Source organism: Theropithecus gelada, chromosome 11, assembly GCF_003255815.1.
Source record: "Theropithecus gelada isolate Dixy chromosome 11, Tgel_1.0, whole genome shotgun sequence".
Classification (NCBI taxonomy): domain Eukaryota; kingdom Metazoa; phylum Chordata; class Mammalia; order Primates; family Cercopithecidae; genus Theropithecus; species Theropithecus gelada.
The window spans coordinates 18862989-18880911 of record NC_037679.1 but is presented as its reverse complement, the minus strand read 5'-3'; the positions used below and the strand labels follow the sequence as shown (position 1 = coordinate 18880911).

The following is a 17923-nucleotide window of genomic DNA, read 5'->3' as shown; positions in this document are numbered from 1 at the left end:
AACTCTAATGCTTCTGTGATGACTATTTTATCTATTTCTCTCTCTCTCTCTCTTAAATATCAGACCAGCTTCTCAATTTGTGAGGGTACTCTTTGGTCATGCCCTAAACATGTACTGCATCTTTTTACTGAATAATTTAGCATAGACACTTTTATTGGCATTTTGAAAATATTTCAGATTTTAAAATCTGAAGGTAATCTTTCCAATTTATAAACATGGAACATAAGTGGCACCCAAAAAACCTCTGAATAAATTTTCAGTCATCCCTGTCTTTCTCTATATGTAATATATACATGAATATATTCCTATCAGTGATATTATAAATGTATTTTCTCAGCATGTAACAAATTTCAAATTAATATATCTAATGTACTCTATTAAAAAATAGATTCTGACCTTTAGAGAGAATATTTTACATTTTTGGCTCATTTCAATATAAACAGTTGAGAAATCTGTTCACCAATGATAAAGATAAAATAGCATTTTTTTCTGATATATTTTTAAGAGACCAAAACAACTGAAGTAGATAAAAATCCTGAAGATTATGATACTAATTATCAGTCTAACATAAGTTCTTAAGTTCATAGGTCCAGGTTCTGAAACAAATTTAGGTCTAAAATTAACTAATTATGAAATTTTTAAGTTTATAGTAAAACCTAAAATTAACCTGCCTATATTCCTTCAGGCCATTAGTATTATAAAACACATTTAAAAATCTGTATATAGCCAGGCCCGGTGGCTCAAGCCTGTAATCCCAGCACTTTGGGAGGCCGAGGTGGGCAGATCACAAGGTCAGGAAATCGAGACCATCCTGGCTAACACGGTGAAACCCCCTCTCTACTAAAAATACAAAAAAAAAAAAAAAAAAAAAAAAATTAACTGGGCGTGGTGGCGGGCGCCTGTAGTCTCAGCTACTTGGAAGGGTGAGGCAGGAGAATGGCGGGAACCTGGAAGGCGGAGCTTGTAGTGAGCCCAGATCGCGCCACTGCACTCCAGCCCGGGCAACAGAGCGAGACTCCGTCTCGAGAAAAAAAAAAAAAAGTCTGTATATAAAGTCTCAGTTAATGGTTATTAATTTTATGCTTTATATTTTTCTTGATGAAAAATGTTCTTACCAGCAAGAGGAGGGCCAAGAAGAACTGGGCCACACTCCACAACTGTGACAAGTCCGACGGCACTGGAAAATCTTGGTGCACCCACGAGGTCCATAAGAGTTTCAAAGAGAACACTGCTAACACTCCCAAATCCAAGGCCAAAAAATATAGCATATAATACCAGGCTTGTGTAGTCCTGTGCCAGCGGGCACAAGAGATGACACACTCCATTGAACATGATTGCAAAACTGAAGAAATACTGAATTCGAGGTCGAATATGTTTGGAGTTTGCAATTAATCCTACAGAAGGCCTAGCAAACATATCAACGAAAGCCATAATAGATAGCAGAAAAGCTGCCGAGTACTCATCAATTCCCTGGTCTTTAGCATATGGAGCCAAGAATATAATGGGGGCAAAAAAACCTAGGAACATAATGACATTTCCAGACAGATATATCAGAAATCCTCTATGCTTAAAAAGGGAGAAATCTAAATACTTATTAACTTTTCCCCAAGTTGATTTCTTCGGTTTGATTTTCTTCTGGCCTGAATCGTCTTCTGTTGTGACAGTCTTATTTTTAGACTTAGAAGTGGTTTGACTGGGTCCAAGGGGTCTCATGAGGGACCCAGCCACACAGGCATTCAAAAGTAGACTTCCCAAAATCAGGAAACTTCCTTTCCAGCCAAAAGTATTAAAAAGGTACTGATTGAAAGGAGCCAATGAACTTAAGAAAACAGGACTTCCTGCCATGGCCAATCCATTTGCCATGGGTCGCTTCCTATAGAAGTATTTGCCAATTATTGTTAAGGCGGGTTGCAGGTTGAAGGCTAAACCTAAACCTAAAAAGAACAAAACAAAAGTGGGGGAAAACACAAACACATTATGGCACTCACAAAAGAAATTACTCCTCAAAATTTACATTCAAGTGGGAAAGGCAGAATTAAAAATGCAATATGAGATAGTACATTTTGATTATTATAAATGTAATTGCACAAAAATAAAAAGGTTTTCATAACCGAACACTTGAAATGACAGTTTCATATTCCTTTAATTTTAAAGCACAAAAATAAAACTAAGAATTTCTACTGATGTATCAACAGTCATACAATAGGTTGAAACTAGGACAAAATTATTAGTTCTCAATTAAAATCATTTAATTATACAGATCCTTTCCTCTTGACATATATACACATATATGGAATAGATTTCTTCCTTGTGAGCAAGAGGGCAATATAAAGGTGTGAATACTTTCTTTCCTTTTGGCATTGAAGAATTATAAACAAACTAAAAAGGTCATAATTTGTAACAATCTTATGTCTCCCCACAAACATTTGTTTCAACACCATGCAAATAACAAAAAAAGTAATGAATGTATGCCATTAATTTCATGCTCTACATCCCTCACATTCCACATTTAATGTATATAGATGCACATGTGTGCTAAGTAAAAAGGAATTTTCTGCTTGAAACATAGTTTTAAATTCAGGGATTAATGCTGATTGTTTATATGAGCCAAAGTCCCCACTGTCTAGGGAGCTCCTTGGCAGTGTTGAGTGTCACCTTTGGAAAATTAATTACCTCTTGTAGCTCACTAAAGTACTACTGAGCGATTGTAATAAATAAGGTCCTTTAAAAGGTACATTGATTGAGGCCGGGCGCGGTGGCTCACACCTGTAATCCCAGCACTTTGGGAGGCTGGGGCAGATGGATCACGATGTCAGGAGATTGAGACCATCCTGGCCAACATGGTGAAACCTCGTCTCTGCTAAAAATACAAAAATTAGCCAGACGTGGTGGCAGGTGCCTGTAATCCCAGCTACTCAGGAGGCTGAGGCAAGAGAATTGCTTGAACTGAGGAGGCAGAGATTGCAGTGAGCCGAGTGAAGTACACACCACTGTACTTCAGTCTGGCAATAGAGCAAGACTGTCTCAAAAGAAAAAAAAAAAAGTATATTGATTTACATAAAATTGACTTATATAACTATCTGTTGTTTTTCCTTAAACTAGGCATTACTCTATATTTATTTTGGGGGCTAGAGAGGTAAGAGTTCTTCTATATTTACAATTTACCTAAATTGAAACAGTTCTGTAAAGTGGTTAACTATTCCAGTTGTGAAATACACAGGTCTGTGTACAATACTCCAACCCTTTAATACAGACATTTTCTATAAGTAAGAGGACCCCTAAAAGCTGACAAGAAGGAACAAGAACATGCTTTGGCGAGTAACAGAATAGCATGTTCTCTAACACTATACCTCAGCCATACCTGTGAGAAATGCAGAATGAGTGTAATTAAATCCGATTTATAAATAACAAAACTGACCAGCCTGTGGTCAAGTAGCTTGTAAGTGGAAGAACCCAAACTAAAATCCAGGTATTATGGTTCAGAGCTTAAGTTTTTTTTATCTTATATCATTTTCCCCATTCTGTCGCCTGGAACTTTTGCCTTCAAATGTTAATCCATATTTTCATTTGGAAATAGTTGCCATCTCTTTCTCATTCTGGCATGGTAAAACAAACATAGACCTGAAATAAGTAGAACTGATCTGCTCCAAAAAAGTACCTATTTTACATTACTGGGCAAAACACTTAGACTTCCTGACCTCGACTTCACCTAACAACACAAAAAGATTTTGCCAAAATAAAGTAAGTTCTAGAACTGTAAGATGTTAAATAAATGGCATTGTGATTATTTGCAAACATTTATTTATGAACAGCAAAATTCTGGGTACGCTGTAAAGTACTATGTATTCATTTCTTACATTAATCATTCTAATAACTCCTTTAAAAAGACCTATTATTTATCTAATTTTATAGATAAAGAAACTTAGGTATAAGGGGGTTAACGTACCCATGATCACACAGATAATATGTGTCAAGTCAAGTTTAAATGCTAGATCTGTCTACTTTTGGAAACTGAAGTCAAAGTATTTGCTGATAATGATTTAAAGTAAATCCCTCATAGATGGACTTAATAATTAACTTTGGGGGCATCAAAGTATTTGAGATGCAAAGAATACAATTGTAAGTTGGAACACCAATAATGCCATTTATATCTGCAGTGCAGGAAATAACAAAATCATCTTTTCCCTACTTGTAGGCCCATCCCGACTTCTACAGTCAAATGCAGTGGTCAATTTCTCTACACAAAAGAAAAGGCACTCTCTTCGCTATGACAATGCTTAGATATAAGATGATTTTCATTTATAATATTAAATGCATTTTGTTATACCAAAAAAAAGAGAGAGATGTGGATAGATTGTAAAGAGAAAGATTTTAACATCACTATTACTGTAAGCCTCAATGCATTTTTTTCATCAAATGATACATGAGTGTAAGATTACACAAGTGTAAATATGTTTGCCTTTTTATCTCTGGGCAGAAAGGAAAGATTCCGTCTCTTTATATATTGAAGTCCAATTTTTCCTAATATGTTGAATATAAATTTGTAATGCAATTTTTTATTTAGACTAATAAAAAATAGTGATTTTTGAAGTGTACATATTGTTGTCAGTTTGAGTCAACAGATATGTGCATGAGAAACAACTATAATCAAGTGACAGTAGGTCATTTTTAATATTTGTGTTAGAAGAAAATGTGGCTCACCAAGCTTTTAAACAGGATCATTTCAGTAAGAAAAAGAAGGAACAGAGTCAATGAGCTCTACCACTAATCGGAACAAGCAACAATAATTTTATTGTTGAAGCTAAATCAGTGCATCCAGAAAATATCTCTCTGGCATCATTTTAACATATTACGAGTGGAAAGTCGGATAGATACTGCAAATGGAAATAACTCATGAAAATAAGTTTTATAATAATTAAGGTATTTATTTACATCAGAAAGTCTATGTCCAACAACACCATCTCCATTGGCTGAAAAGTAAAAAGCAAAAAAGAAAAAAAAAAAAAACTACAGCTGTTTTATTTTAAATTTATGTGATAATATGTAACTTGTCTGATAACTTTTTTTTATTTTTTAAAAAACGAAATGTTTGGCCATTATATAGCTTGAATTTCAATGTACTAGATGGAAATACTTTAAAACTGCATTGTTTAAAAAAAGTAAATTCAAAGAAAATAAGAATTTTCTATTGTTCATTCTTCTCATAGAGTTTTGAAAACAACAGAAGAGTTAAGAATAAACTGAAGACTAAACAACTTACCTGTAATGAATCCCACAGTGAGGTACAGCTCGATCACGCTGCTACTGAAGGAGGCCAACACCATTCCAAGACAGCATAATAAGCCTCCTGCTATCACCACTGGCCGGCTGCCGTATTTATTCACCAAAACACTACTTATAGGACCTAGAGCAGAGAGGAGATAAAGAAATACTCAGTTGCTATTGTCATTTATTTGTTTATCTTTAACATCCAATCATTTGGAAAGGCAAGAAAGCACATTTTAATGGTCAGAGGAGAAATATTAGTTCACATAAAATATAATGAGAACTTTCCAATACTTCACAAATGATCAGTTTGAGAGGTTATTTTCAGTCTTATGTATAAAAGCACATGAAATAATAAATTAGAAGTGTTGAACATATATTTTGTCATAACCATAATCATTCAAATCTTGATGGAAAAGTTTTTCAATAGAACATAGCTAAAATATCCAAAATATCTTAACAGATACAGGTAAATTTATGTAATAAAAAATCGAGGAATTACATAAATGACTTGTCTGTTAAAATTTTATTTTTGAGAATAATATGTGTATACACATACATATGCCATTAATTAGAGCTGAAATTGTTTTTTAAAATTATCTTCAACAATGATTTTTCTTTAATACCATAATTTGTTGATTCTAGGACACCTATTGTTTTCATATCCTATCATATTAGCAATAAGGATGTCTTACACCTAATGACTTCTTCCAATCTAGGTTCATCAAGAGGCAGTCATGGTAGTAATGTTGTTATCATGGACGATGCATGTGTGAATTTTCTTATTATTTCCTGTGGCTCGATTGGACAATGCTTAATCACATTTCAATAGAACCTTTTAAGGAGCATTTGAAAAACAAATATAAACATGAATCCTGATTTTTGCCTGAAAGATCTTCTGTTGACACATTCTAGTAAGGTAGAATAAATAGCAACATCAAAACCTAAAGATTGGGTGCAGCTCTTTGGATGAAATTACTAGAAAAAAATGGTGGATCTCGCTGTTAAAATATATTGCACACTGACAAAGAGAATAAGCTTAGGTGTGAGATGTGAATGTTGAAAACTCAGACTCCAAAGTAATTTAGAAGAGTCAGATAGTGAAAGGGAAGAAGGTTTAGGAATGTCTTACCAATTTTTTAATGTATATTTTCCATTGTATGTCTGTGTGTGCATATACATAAAATATTCACAAGTCATTAAAATTATTAAAATAATCTGCATTTAAGTCTAAAAAAGTTCTTTTGGTAGTTATAAAAATTCTAAATGTTGAGAAACTGTTTTATTTCAGTGACAGCATTATTTTCTTTCTTGGTATACTATAAAATAACAGTGCAACTTAACAATTGAGACTATCTTAGACTCAATGAAATTCCATAGTATTTTATGGGACTTGTCAATGTATAAATGGCTTGCTTTGACATTTCATTCTTAAAATTGTATTTCATCTGAAACTAGGGTCACTATTTGGAGGAAATAAATACTATGTTAGGTCAGAATTTTCAATCAAATATTTGGCCTAAAAATTTTTTAGCTAACACTATGGTGTTAAGAATTTCCAAGTGTATTGTATTTGAGAATTTTTACATGGATCATATATAAAACACATTGAGATTCATTTATCAATGCACCCATATCCTTTTATACAAATATAACTATGATTTTTATTCTGCAAAAAAAATGTAAAATTAAACTTCAATGCCTAATATTATTTATTACTCCACAATATCTTTTGAAAGAATATTGGTAATAACACACAATTTCAGAAAGAGATAACAAACACAGAATACAAAAGTTTGCATTTATAATAGCAATCAACATAAAACTCTAAAAAGGCCACATGAAAGCTCTATAAAAACAACAGGGTTTGGAGGGAAGAAATCAATGTAAATTATACCAGTTGTATAAAAAGAATATAATTATGTCCCTAACATGGTAAAGCTCACCTGAAGAGCTGAAGGAAATTAATAATTATACATGTAGAGAATATATATAACACATTTTATATAAGATATACCCCAGAGACATTGCAGGTGAGGTTCCAGAGAACCTTGATAAGGCAAATATTGCAATAAAGTGAGTCACAAATTTTTTGGTTTCTCAGTGCATATAAAAGTTATGTTTACACTTCACACACTATATTAAGTGTGCAAAGAATTATATCCAAAAAGTGCACATAACTTAATTAAAAATATTTTATTGCTAAAACATTTAATGATAATCTGAGCCTTCAGTGATTTTCAGTCTTTTTCTAGTGGAGGGTCCTGTCTTGATGTTGATGGCTGCTGACTGATCGGGGTGGCAGTTGCTAAAGGCTGGGGTAGCTGTGGCAATCTTGTTGTTGTTGTTGTTGAGACAGGGTCTTGCTCTGTCACCCAGGCTGGAGTGCAGTGGATTGATCATAGCTCAGTGAGGCCTTGACCCCCGAGACTTGAGACCCTCCCAACTAAGTCTCCCTAGTACCTGGGACCACAGGTGTGTGCCACCACGCCTGGCTATTCTTTTTTTTTTCGTAGAGATGGGGCCTTGCTATGTTGCCCAGGTTGGTCTTGAATTCCTGGGCTCAAGTGATACTACCACCTCAGCCTCCCTAAATGCTGGGATTATAGGTGTGAGCCATTGTACCTCGCTGGCAATTGCTTAAAATAAGACGAACAGATTTGCTGCATCAGTTGACTCTTCCTTTCATGCAAGATTTCTTTGTAGCATGTGATGTCATTTGACAGCATTTTACCCACAGCAGAACTTTCAAAATGTGAGTCAATTCTCTCAAACCTTGCCACTGCTTTATCAACTAAGTTTATGTAATATTCCAAATCTTTTCCAGTTATATCAACAATATTTACAGCATTTCCTTCAGGAGTAAATTATATTTCAAGAAACCACTTTCTTGGCTCATCCATAAGAAACAACTCTTCCTTGATTCAAATTTTATAAGACTGCAGCAATCTAGTCATATCTTCAGGCTCCACTTCTAATTCTAGTTCTCTTGCCATTTCTACAACATCTGCAGTTACTTACTTCACTGAAGTCCTGAACCTCTTAAAGTCACCCATGAGGATTGAAATCAACTTCTTCCAAACTCCTGTTAGTGTTGGTATTTTGACCTCCCATAAATAATGAATGATTGTAATGTTATCTAGAACAGCAAATCCTTTCCAGAAAGTTTTCCATCTCCTTTTCCCAGATCCATCAGAGGAATCATAAGTATGGCAGCTGGTAGCTTACAAAATGTATCTAAATTTTAAGAATTGAAAGTTGAAATGACTCCTTTATCCATGAGCTACAGAATGAATGTTGTATTATCAGGCATGAAAACAATATTAACCTCCTTGTACATCTCTATCAGAACTCTTGGGTGGCCCAGGTACATTGTCAGTAAGCAGTAATATTTTGAAAGGAACTTTTCTTCTTAGCAGCAGGTCTCAACAGTGGGCTTAAAATATTTAGCAAACTATGCTGTAAACAAATGTGCTATTATACAGACTTTGCTATTCCATTTATAAAACACAGGCAGAACAGATTTGGCATAATTATTAAGGGCCCCCGAATTTTCAGAATAGTAAATGAGCTTTGCTTCAACTTAAAGTTGCCAGTTTCATTGGTCCCTAACAAGAGAGTCAGCTTGTCCTTTGAAGCTTTGAAGACAAGCATTGACTTCTGCTCTCTACCTATAAAAGTCCTAGATAGCATCTCCTCCCAATAGAAGGCTATTTCATCAACACTGACAATCTGTTGTTCAGTGTAGTTACCTTCATCAATGATGTTAGCTAGATCTTCAGGATAATGCTGCAGTTTCTAATCAGCATTTGTTGCATCACCTTTCACTTTTATGTTAGCAAGATGGCTTCTTTCCTTAAACCTCATGAATCAACATTTACTAGCTTCAAACTATTCTTCTGCAGGTTCCTTACCTTCAATAGAATTGAAGACAGTTAGGGCCCTGCTCTGGGTTAGGCTCTGGCTTAGGGAATGTTGTGGGTGGTTTGATCTTGTATCCAAACTTCTAAAACTTTCTTCACTTTTCCTTTGCATTCACAACTTGGCTAACTTTAGTGCTAAAGACCTAGCTTTCAGCCTGTGCTTTCAGCACCTTTCTCATAAAGGTGAATCATTTCTAGCTTTTGATTTAAAATGAGAGACTTGCAACTATTCCTTTCACTTGAACACTTAGAGGCCACTGTAGGTTTATTAAGTGGCCTAATTTCAATACTGTTATATCTCAGACAATAGAGAGGCCCTAGAAGAGGGGGAGAGATAGCAGAACAGCTGGTCTATGGAGCAGTGAGAACACACACAACATTAAACTTACCCTCTTATATGGGCACAGTTCATGGCACCCAAAAACAATTACAATAGCAACATCAAAGATAACCATAACAGATATAATAATAATAAGACTTTGAAATACTGTGAGAATTACCAAAACGTGACACAAGACACAAAGTCAGCACATGCTGTCAGGAAAAATAGTGCCAACAGAGTTTCTGAAGGCAAGGTTGCCACAAACCTTTAATTTGTAATTAATGCCGTATTTGCTAAGTGCAATGAAGTGAAATGCAATAAATAGAAGTATACCTGTATTCCAATTTTTCGATTTTTTGCCTCTAAATGATAAAAGGGTAGTATAGTTATTTTCATTTCTTAAGTTTTGGTAAATGTTTTTGATAGACTTCTCAGAAATGCTAAGTTTATTGACTAGAAATAATCTTTTTGTTAATCAGATGGTTTCCAATTTTCTGCTTTTCACAATATTGAGGACAATTCAAATGAATTGTCAGCCCACAGATCATTACAAATAACATTTGATAATAAATCATTATGTGATTTTTGGCAAGTTCAAATAATTGACTAACACTGAAAATAAAATACTTTCCACTGTCATCTACTTTATTATGTGAACAAGTTACTCAGCCTGTACCTCAATTAAAAACCAAGAAAGAAATACAATGGAGACAAAAACCTGTATCTGCTTAGCTAGCAATAAAAAATATTCATCTATAGATACACAGTATGGCTATTGATTTCATTAAAAGACACATTTCGAGTCAAATGTTTACATTTTATTTAGTAATTATCTTACTTTGGTTGGAATCTATAGAATATTTTAACCATGTAGTGTCTTATGATCCCAGAAAAATTTTTAAAAATCAGATATATGTGCAATGGTTTTGCAAATAAAAATAAAATGAATTGAAATACTTAAACCCATGAAAATAATTTGCAGAGATGTAACAAAAATATAAGTTCAAATATAGACTAAATACAGAATTTATCATTTTTCTATCCCATGATCATTCATTTATTTTTAAATGATTGATATTGAGCATCAGATTTTTTTTTTTTTTTTTTTTTTTGTTTGAGAAAGATGAAGTCTCATTATGATGCCCAGCTTGAAGTACAGTGGCTATTCTTAGGCACTATTATAGTGCACTGCAGTCTCAAACTCTGGACCTCATGTGATCCTCCCAGCTCAGCCTCCCGAGCAGCTAGGCTGTACTAGCCTGACTAATTTTGATATTGAGATTCCATTGTTGTTTTAGAAAGAAGTTACTGTTTCTGTTCTTATGTAAAAATTTGTAGTAGAAAGAAAATTCAAAAGAAATTTTTAGACCTTTTTTAGTTCTGGGAATGATTGTTTTACACTGAATATGTTCCTTATGGACAATTTGCAGTCAGTGGATAATTTTAGAGAGATAAATTTTAGAGATAATTTTAGAGATATAAATAAAGCAACAGCACAGCTTTTCAGAATTTTATAAGACCTTTCATTCAATTCACAATGTGTCATAACTATATAAATAGTATAATAAAAGAAATGTAATTATGAATTTATCTTAACACATTCCATTTGGATATTCAAGCTAAAATGAAACAATTTAATAAGAAAACTTTTCATGAAGAGTTTCAAGAGAGTGTATAAAAAGAAAGGCTCCTTACTCATCCCATTTTATTCTGGCTTATGATATGAAAATTGTAAAAAATTTCTCAAATAGCAGGTGAAAAACAGAACAATTTTGACTCCAGAAACAGAGAAAATTCATATGACACAGGAGGATGACAAAGACCCACTCCATTTGTTCTCCTTGAGTCAGATTATATTAGAGAACAATTCAGCCAGAGCTTAAGTATGCCATTCATTCTATAGGGTGGTAGCCTGATACGGGCCCAAAGAAAGATGGAATCCCCTTAATACAATGGGCATAATGAGTAAAATCATATATAACATTGCATAAACACCATGTGCTACTTATTTCTCCCATAAAATGACCATGTTTAGGACTGCTCTTTTAGTAAATATGGGATGACGCCCAGATAACAGGAAAATGCTCTGAATTTCTGTTTGGAAGCTTGAAACCAAGGGATCAAATAGATAAATATGTGAAAACAAATGAGTAGCCCTGCCAAGTGTTTCCTTGGGCATTTTGGCATTGTCATTTCCAAGGAATTATGCCTGGGCCTCAGGCATTCTTCTGTTTCTTGCCAAGATTGTATGTGGTTCACATGAAATAGCTACTGTTTAAGTTGATGTTCATTGATTTACACATGTACTCATGGTACATATTTTCAGAGAGCAATCTATGCTACAAATAAGACTATATACTACAATTTGGTATCATTGTGATTAGTTAGAAAGAAAAATTAAATAAAATTTATATGAGCCATACAACGCAACAGTAATAAAAGAGTTGAACAAATAGATTCAGGTGTAAAAGGGAGTCTATGGTAAATCACTATTTTCTATAGTCTTTGTATAACCAATTACTAGAGAGTTATATAAATGCATTGAGATTTTATATGTGCCATTACCAATAATAAAGCATTTATGTACCTTAAGTAGTACATTTACCAATCCAAATATTGGAAAAGTTAGAAACCTAACCATCAGACTTTGAGAGAACATAAATGCCTCTAAAACGGAAGACGAAAAAAGAAAGCTAAATCTTATCGACCAAGTATTTAACAACAAATAGTTCCATGTTCCTAGGAATGATTCTGATTGAGTAAAGCTTCACTGAATCCTAAAGGATGTGGAGATCAAAAAGTTTTCAAATATTCTACCTGTAAACACAAGTACATTTTGCAGTAACTTCTTCAATTAAATATCATATTGTCAAGACATATGTGAATTTTTTTAATATTTAAAGTATTTGAAGACTAGTTGTTTAAAAAATATACTTGGTTTAATATTTAACAGATGAATCCATGCACAATGTTACAATATATTTCACTAACAACAATGAAACCATTCACCAATCTGCTCCTGGCTTCAAGTCTTTTTATTACAGTAGTCCCTCTTACCCAAGGTTTCACTTTCAGTGTTTCAGTTACCTGTGGTCAACAAAGGTCCAAAAATGTTAAATGGAAATTGCAGAAATAAATAATTCATAAGTTTTAAATTGTGCAGTAGCATGATAAAATCTCGTGTTGTCCTGCTTCAACCTGTTTGGGATATGATGTGAATCTTTCCTTTGCCCTGTGTATTCATGCTGTATAGATTACCTACCCATTAGTTACTTAGCAGCCCTCTTGGTTATCAGGTTAACAGATTGCAAGAAGAAAAAAGGCAAGTATACTACAGTTAGATATTTTGAGAATAGGAGACCACATTCACATATCTTTTATTTAAGTATATGATTGTTCTTTTATATGAATTGTTGTTAATCTCTTCTTGTGCCTATTTTAAGGGCATCTAGTGTTGAGTACTATCTGTGATTTCAGGCCACCACTGAAGGTCTTGGAACATATCTCCCACAGATAAGAAGAGATTACTGTATATGCAATTGTGGGTTTACTATGAAATGCAGCTTAATCTCCAGAGCGCTGCACTTTCATAGGTCACTTCCAAGGACCTGGGAAGACCTAGAGATGTGTTCACATGGTCATAGGCTTAATAAAATTTGAAAGGTAAGACATATTCATATTTTCTTTTTCTCAAACAGTTTCTCCCAAATGGTATAATCTTTAGAGGCAACAAAATCTAGATTTACTCCTGGAAATGCCAATGCTTTTTGTCTGCACTCTACATAAAAGTCTCAAATTTAGATTTACTTTAGTTTCACAGGGCCAAGTTTGAATTGTTTTGTTCTTGTAATAATGGGGTATAGTTTCTGTGTATTTCTCAGACACTAAGATCTATGACAGATTTTTAAATTAATGTGATCCACAAAACTGGGAAAATTCCAGGGTGTTCACAAGAAACACATTTATTTTCTCTATGGCCATGAAGATCAGAGGCCATCTATTTTTGATCCACACATAAATCTCATTAGAAAAACGTAATTGCTAGGTTTAAAATGTCATGCTAATATTAGTTACTAGTGCAATTTAAGGAAGAAAAAAGATTGTTTATATGAACTTACCAAAAATAATTTTACAGAAAAGATAGCCTTTAATATTGTATAAGTTATCCTAAACACACCATTGCATTGTTCTGTCTCTCAGAGGCACAGCATCAGAGCATTCTGAAATAAAATATTTTCCCCTGAATTTATCTCAAATATAGCCTACAAATATTTTATAAAATATTTACTATTGTGCCTTAATAACATAAATCACAAGAAAGATGTCTATTTACATTCATTAATAAAACTGTTACTTTTCTTGAAGTATAAATATTGTTTTTCATGGTTCACCAATCTGTAAAGAAACATTGGGACATAAATAAAAAACTGTATTCTAAAGGCAAATGATAAAATTAAAAGTATCTGGCAAATAACCGATAAAATACGAATTTCAAGGATATAACTTATCATGTTTATTTGTATCCCTAACTATTGTCAAGAGGTTTTAAGAAAAATGCCCATAAAGATGAAGTAAATCTTATTCAGTGAACAAGAAAATGGGGTCCTATTTTAATGACCCTCAAATGTTTCCAATGATATATAAAGAACAGACTTCAACAGAGAGATAAATGTGCAGCTATGTAGATAGGCAGATAGAAAGATGGATTGATTTTAGCTTAACTACTATGCTAGATACCTCTTTACACTCTACCCTAAATTGCTTACTTTCATAATTCTGAAGGATAAAAGTTCCAAGTTACATGTTTATTATTAAAATACTCAGTAGCCATCAGATTAGATTAGTATATGTAGTAGTAGATTAATATATGTCCAGTTTCAGAATGTACATGTTTTTCCTTAAGTAGAAAAAAAAGTCCATACAGAAGATTCATGAAAAAAACTAATGACTGACCCAAAATATTTTCCATATCAAATTATATAATACAGCTCACAGCTCTTAAAAATGGCAATGAGACTTGGAGATGAAACAATACATACGTGCATTAAAATAATGTTATCCTAAAGCTATCTGACAAATGAAAATAAATTTGTCATAAATTGATGCCCAAGAACCAGTTCACTGTGAATTACAGACTTATCCTAAAACAAAGTGGCACAGAGATGTACATGTGGTACTGTAGCAACAATGAATAATTATCATAGTTAAGAAATTTGTTAAATTTATAGAAATGCCAATCATATGAGACAGTGGTTTACATATTCTTCTCAAATACATATTAGGTACATATAAACTGGTAATCATTAGTGACTCCATTCACATTCTACTGGGTCTATTTTCTTGTTTCTCCTTGCTTTATTTTTTACATCAATATTATCATTTTATTCTATTTACATTATGAATTATTATGATTGAATTAATACCCTATAATAATTATGCTATCCGTAGTAGAGATTCTACTCCCCTTTTTTAGGATACCTCGTGCTAGTTTCATTCAAAATAAAGTTTTAACATTTAAATTTAAATTATTCCCATCTTCCCTTGTAGAGGAAGTAGCATATAAGACAGTACAATATCTGCTGGAAAATATAGAATATCCTTTAATAAGTGAAAATCTAATAATTATTCATAAGTTTTCTAAAATATTTTTGAAAAATTTATTTGATTGTGGTAAGAACACTTAACATGACATCTACTCTCAACAAATTTTTAAGTGTACGATAAAAGCATGGTATAGTTTTTCCTAATTTTTTGTTAATTGACAAAAATTACATACGTTTGACCCTTGAACAGCACACTCTGTGTATGCAGTTTGGAATGCATGGAGGATTGGTCCCCCTAACCCCTGTGTTGGACCCTGTGTTGTTCAGGAGTCAATTATATGTAATATTTATTTATCAATTAACAAAAAATAACTAATAGCTAAAATAGCTAAAAAACTAATAGCCTTCTTTTGACTCTGAAAGCCTTACTGATAACATAAATGATAGATAAACATACATTTTGTAAATGTATTATATACTGTATTCTTATAATAACTGAAGCTAGCCAAAAGAAAATGCTATTAAGAAAATCATAAGGAAGAGAAAGTATATTTACTATTAATTGAGTGGAAGTGGGTTATCATAAAGGTCTTAATCCTCATTGTCTTCATATTAAGTAGGCTGAGGAGGAGGAGGAAGAGAAGTTGGCCTGGCTGACTCAGGGGTGCCAGAGATGGAAGAGGTAGAGGGGGTGGAAGGGGAGGCAGGAAAGGCAGGCACACAGTGTAACTTTGTGAAACTACACAGAAATTTCTGTCTGACATTTTTGCACTTTCGTTTCTCTAAAAATGTTTCTATATAGTACTAATCTTCTTCCACTATTTGCTTTAGTTTCAGTGCTTGTATCACAGAAGAGCACAAGTCATTAAAAAAACATCAAAAGCAGTCTTGAATAATCAGAACCCTCTGTCAGATTATCTAATGTCAATTTGCTTTCTGGCATTGCTTTATCTTCTTTTTATTATTATTGTTATTATTATTATTATGATTATACTTTAAGTTATGGGATACATGTGCAGAACGTACAGGTTTGTTACATAGGTAAACACGTGCCATGGTGGTTTGCTGCACCTATCAACCCGTCACCTACATTAGGTATTTCGCCTAATGCTGTCCCTCCCCTAGCCCCCTAACTCCCGACAGGCCCCAGTGTGTGATGTTTCCCTCCCTGTGTCCATGTGTTCTCATTGTTCAACTCCCACTTATGAGTGAGAACATGTGGTGTTTGGTTTTCTGTTCCTGTGTTAGTTTGCTGAGAATGATGGTTTCCAGCTTCATCCATGTTCCTGCAAAGGACATGAACTCATCCTTTTTTTACAGTTGCATAGTATTCCATGGTGTATATGTGCCACATTTTCTTTATCCAGTCTATCACTGATGGGCATTTGGGCTGGGTGCAAGTCTTTGCTATTGTGAATAGTGCTGCAGTAAACATACAAGTGCATGTGTCTTTAGAGTAGAATGATTTACAATCCTTTGGGTATATATCCAGTAATGGGATCGCTGGGTCAAATTGTATTTCCAGTTCTAGATCCTTGAGGAATCGCCACACCATCTTCCACAATAGTTGAACTAATTTACACTCCCATCAACAGTGTAAAAGCAGCCTATTTCTCCACATCCTCGCCAGCATCTGTTGTTTCCTGACTTTTTAATGATCGCCATTCTAACTGGTGTGAGATGGTATCTCATTGCGGTTTTGATTTGCATTTCTCAGATGACCAGTGATAATGAGCTTTTTTAAATGTTCGTTGGCTGCATAAACATCTTCTTTTGAGAAGTGTCTGTTCATATCCTTTGCCTACTTTTTGATGGAGTTTTCTTGTAAATTTGTTTACATTCTTTGTAGATTCTGGATATTAGTCCTTTGTCAGATGGATAGATTACAAAAATTTTCTCCCATTCTGTAGGTGGCCTGGTCACTGATGATAGTTTCTTTTGCTGTGTGGAAGCTCCTTAGTTTAATTAGATCCCATTTGTCAATTTTAGCTTTTGTTTCCATTGCTCTTGGTATTTTAGTCATAAAGTCTTTGCCCATGCCTATGTCCTGAATGGTATTGTCCAGGTTTTCTTCTAGAGTTTTTATGGTTTTAAGTCATAAGTCTTTAATACACCTTGAGTTAATTTTTGTATAAGGTGTAAAGAAGAGGTACAGTTTCAGTTTTCTGCATATGGCTAGTCAGTTTTCCCAACACCATTTGTTAAATAGGGAATCTTTTCCCAATTGTCCTGTTTCTTCTATGCCTTCTACCTCATTGTCTGGTGCTAGTTCGGAAACACTCATCTCCATCAAGTCATCTTCTACTAATTACTCTGGTGTGGTTTTTATTAGCTCTTGAATTTCTCCAAGATCTGTATCTTGAAGCCCTTTACCTTCCCACCTTTTCTGCCATATCCACAACCTCTTTCATGATTTCTCTGATTGGCTGTATCATAAATCTTGTGAAGTCTTGCAAAACATTTTTTCTCTAGCAGAAATGTATTGCTTCAAGCTTGGTGACTTTCATGGCTTTTCCTATAACAATAACGGCATCTTCAAGGGTGTAATTCTTCCAGACATCCATGATACTCTCTATACAAAGGTTCTCTTCCACAGCGTTGACAATTTTTTTCCATAGAGTACCATGTGTAATGAGCCTTAAAAGTGCTATGACCTCCTTATCTAGAGGCTGAATGAGATACTCTGTGTTTGGGGGCAAGTAGACCACCTTGACACCTTTGGCATTGAGCTCATGGTGTTTGGGGTGGTCAAGGTCATTATCCAATATATAAAAAAAATGCCAGTATGGCAGCCCTTACTGGCAAGGTACTTCCTGAATTCAGGGACAAAGCATCAATGAAACCAATATAGAAAAAGGGTTCTCACTGTC

The 17923-nt window shown here is 33.9% G+C and overlaps 1 protein-coding gene across 3 annotated transcripts in view; it reads right to left on the bottom strand.

Annotated features, from left to right (window-relative positions):
- SLC16A7 (solute carrier family 16 member 7) overlaps window positions 1-17923 on the bottom strand; it is a 168286-nt gene that overhangs the window by 3330 nt on the left and 147033 nt on the right. For all 3 annotated transcript variants that reach the window (XM_025402355.1, XM_025402357.1, XM_025402356.1), the window contains 2 exons: window positions 5261-5404; window positions 1116-1934 (listed from right to left, as the gene is read on the bottom strand). In XM_025402355.1, coding sequence (XP_025258140.1) covers window positions 1116-1934; window positions 5261-5404 — 963 coding nt within the window. The remainder of the gene's footprint in view (window positions 1-1115; window positions 1935-5260; window positions 5405-17923) is intronic.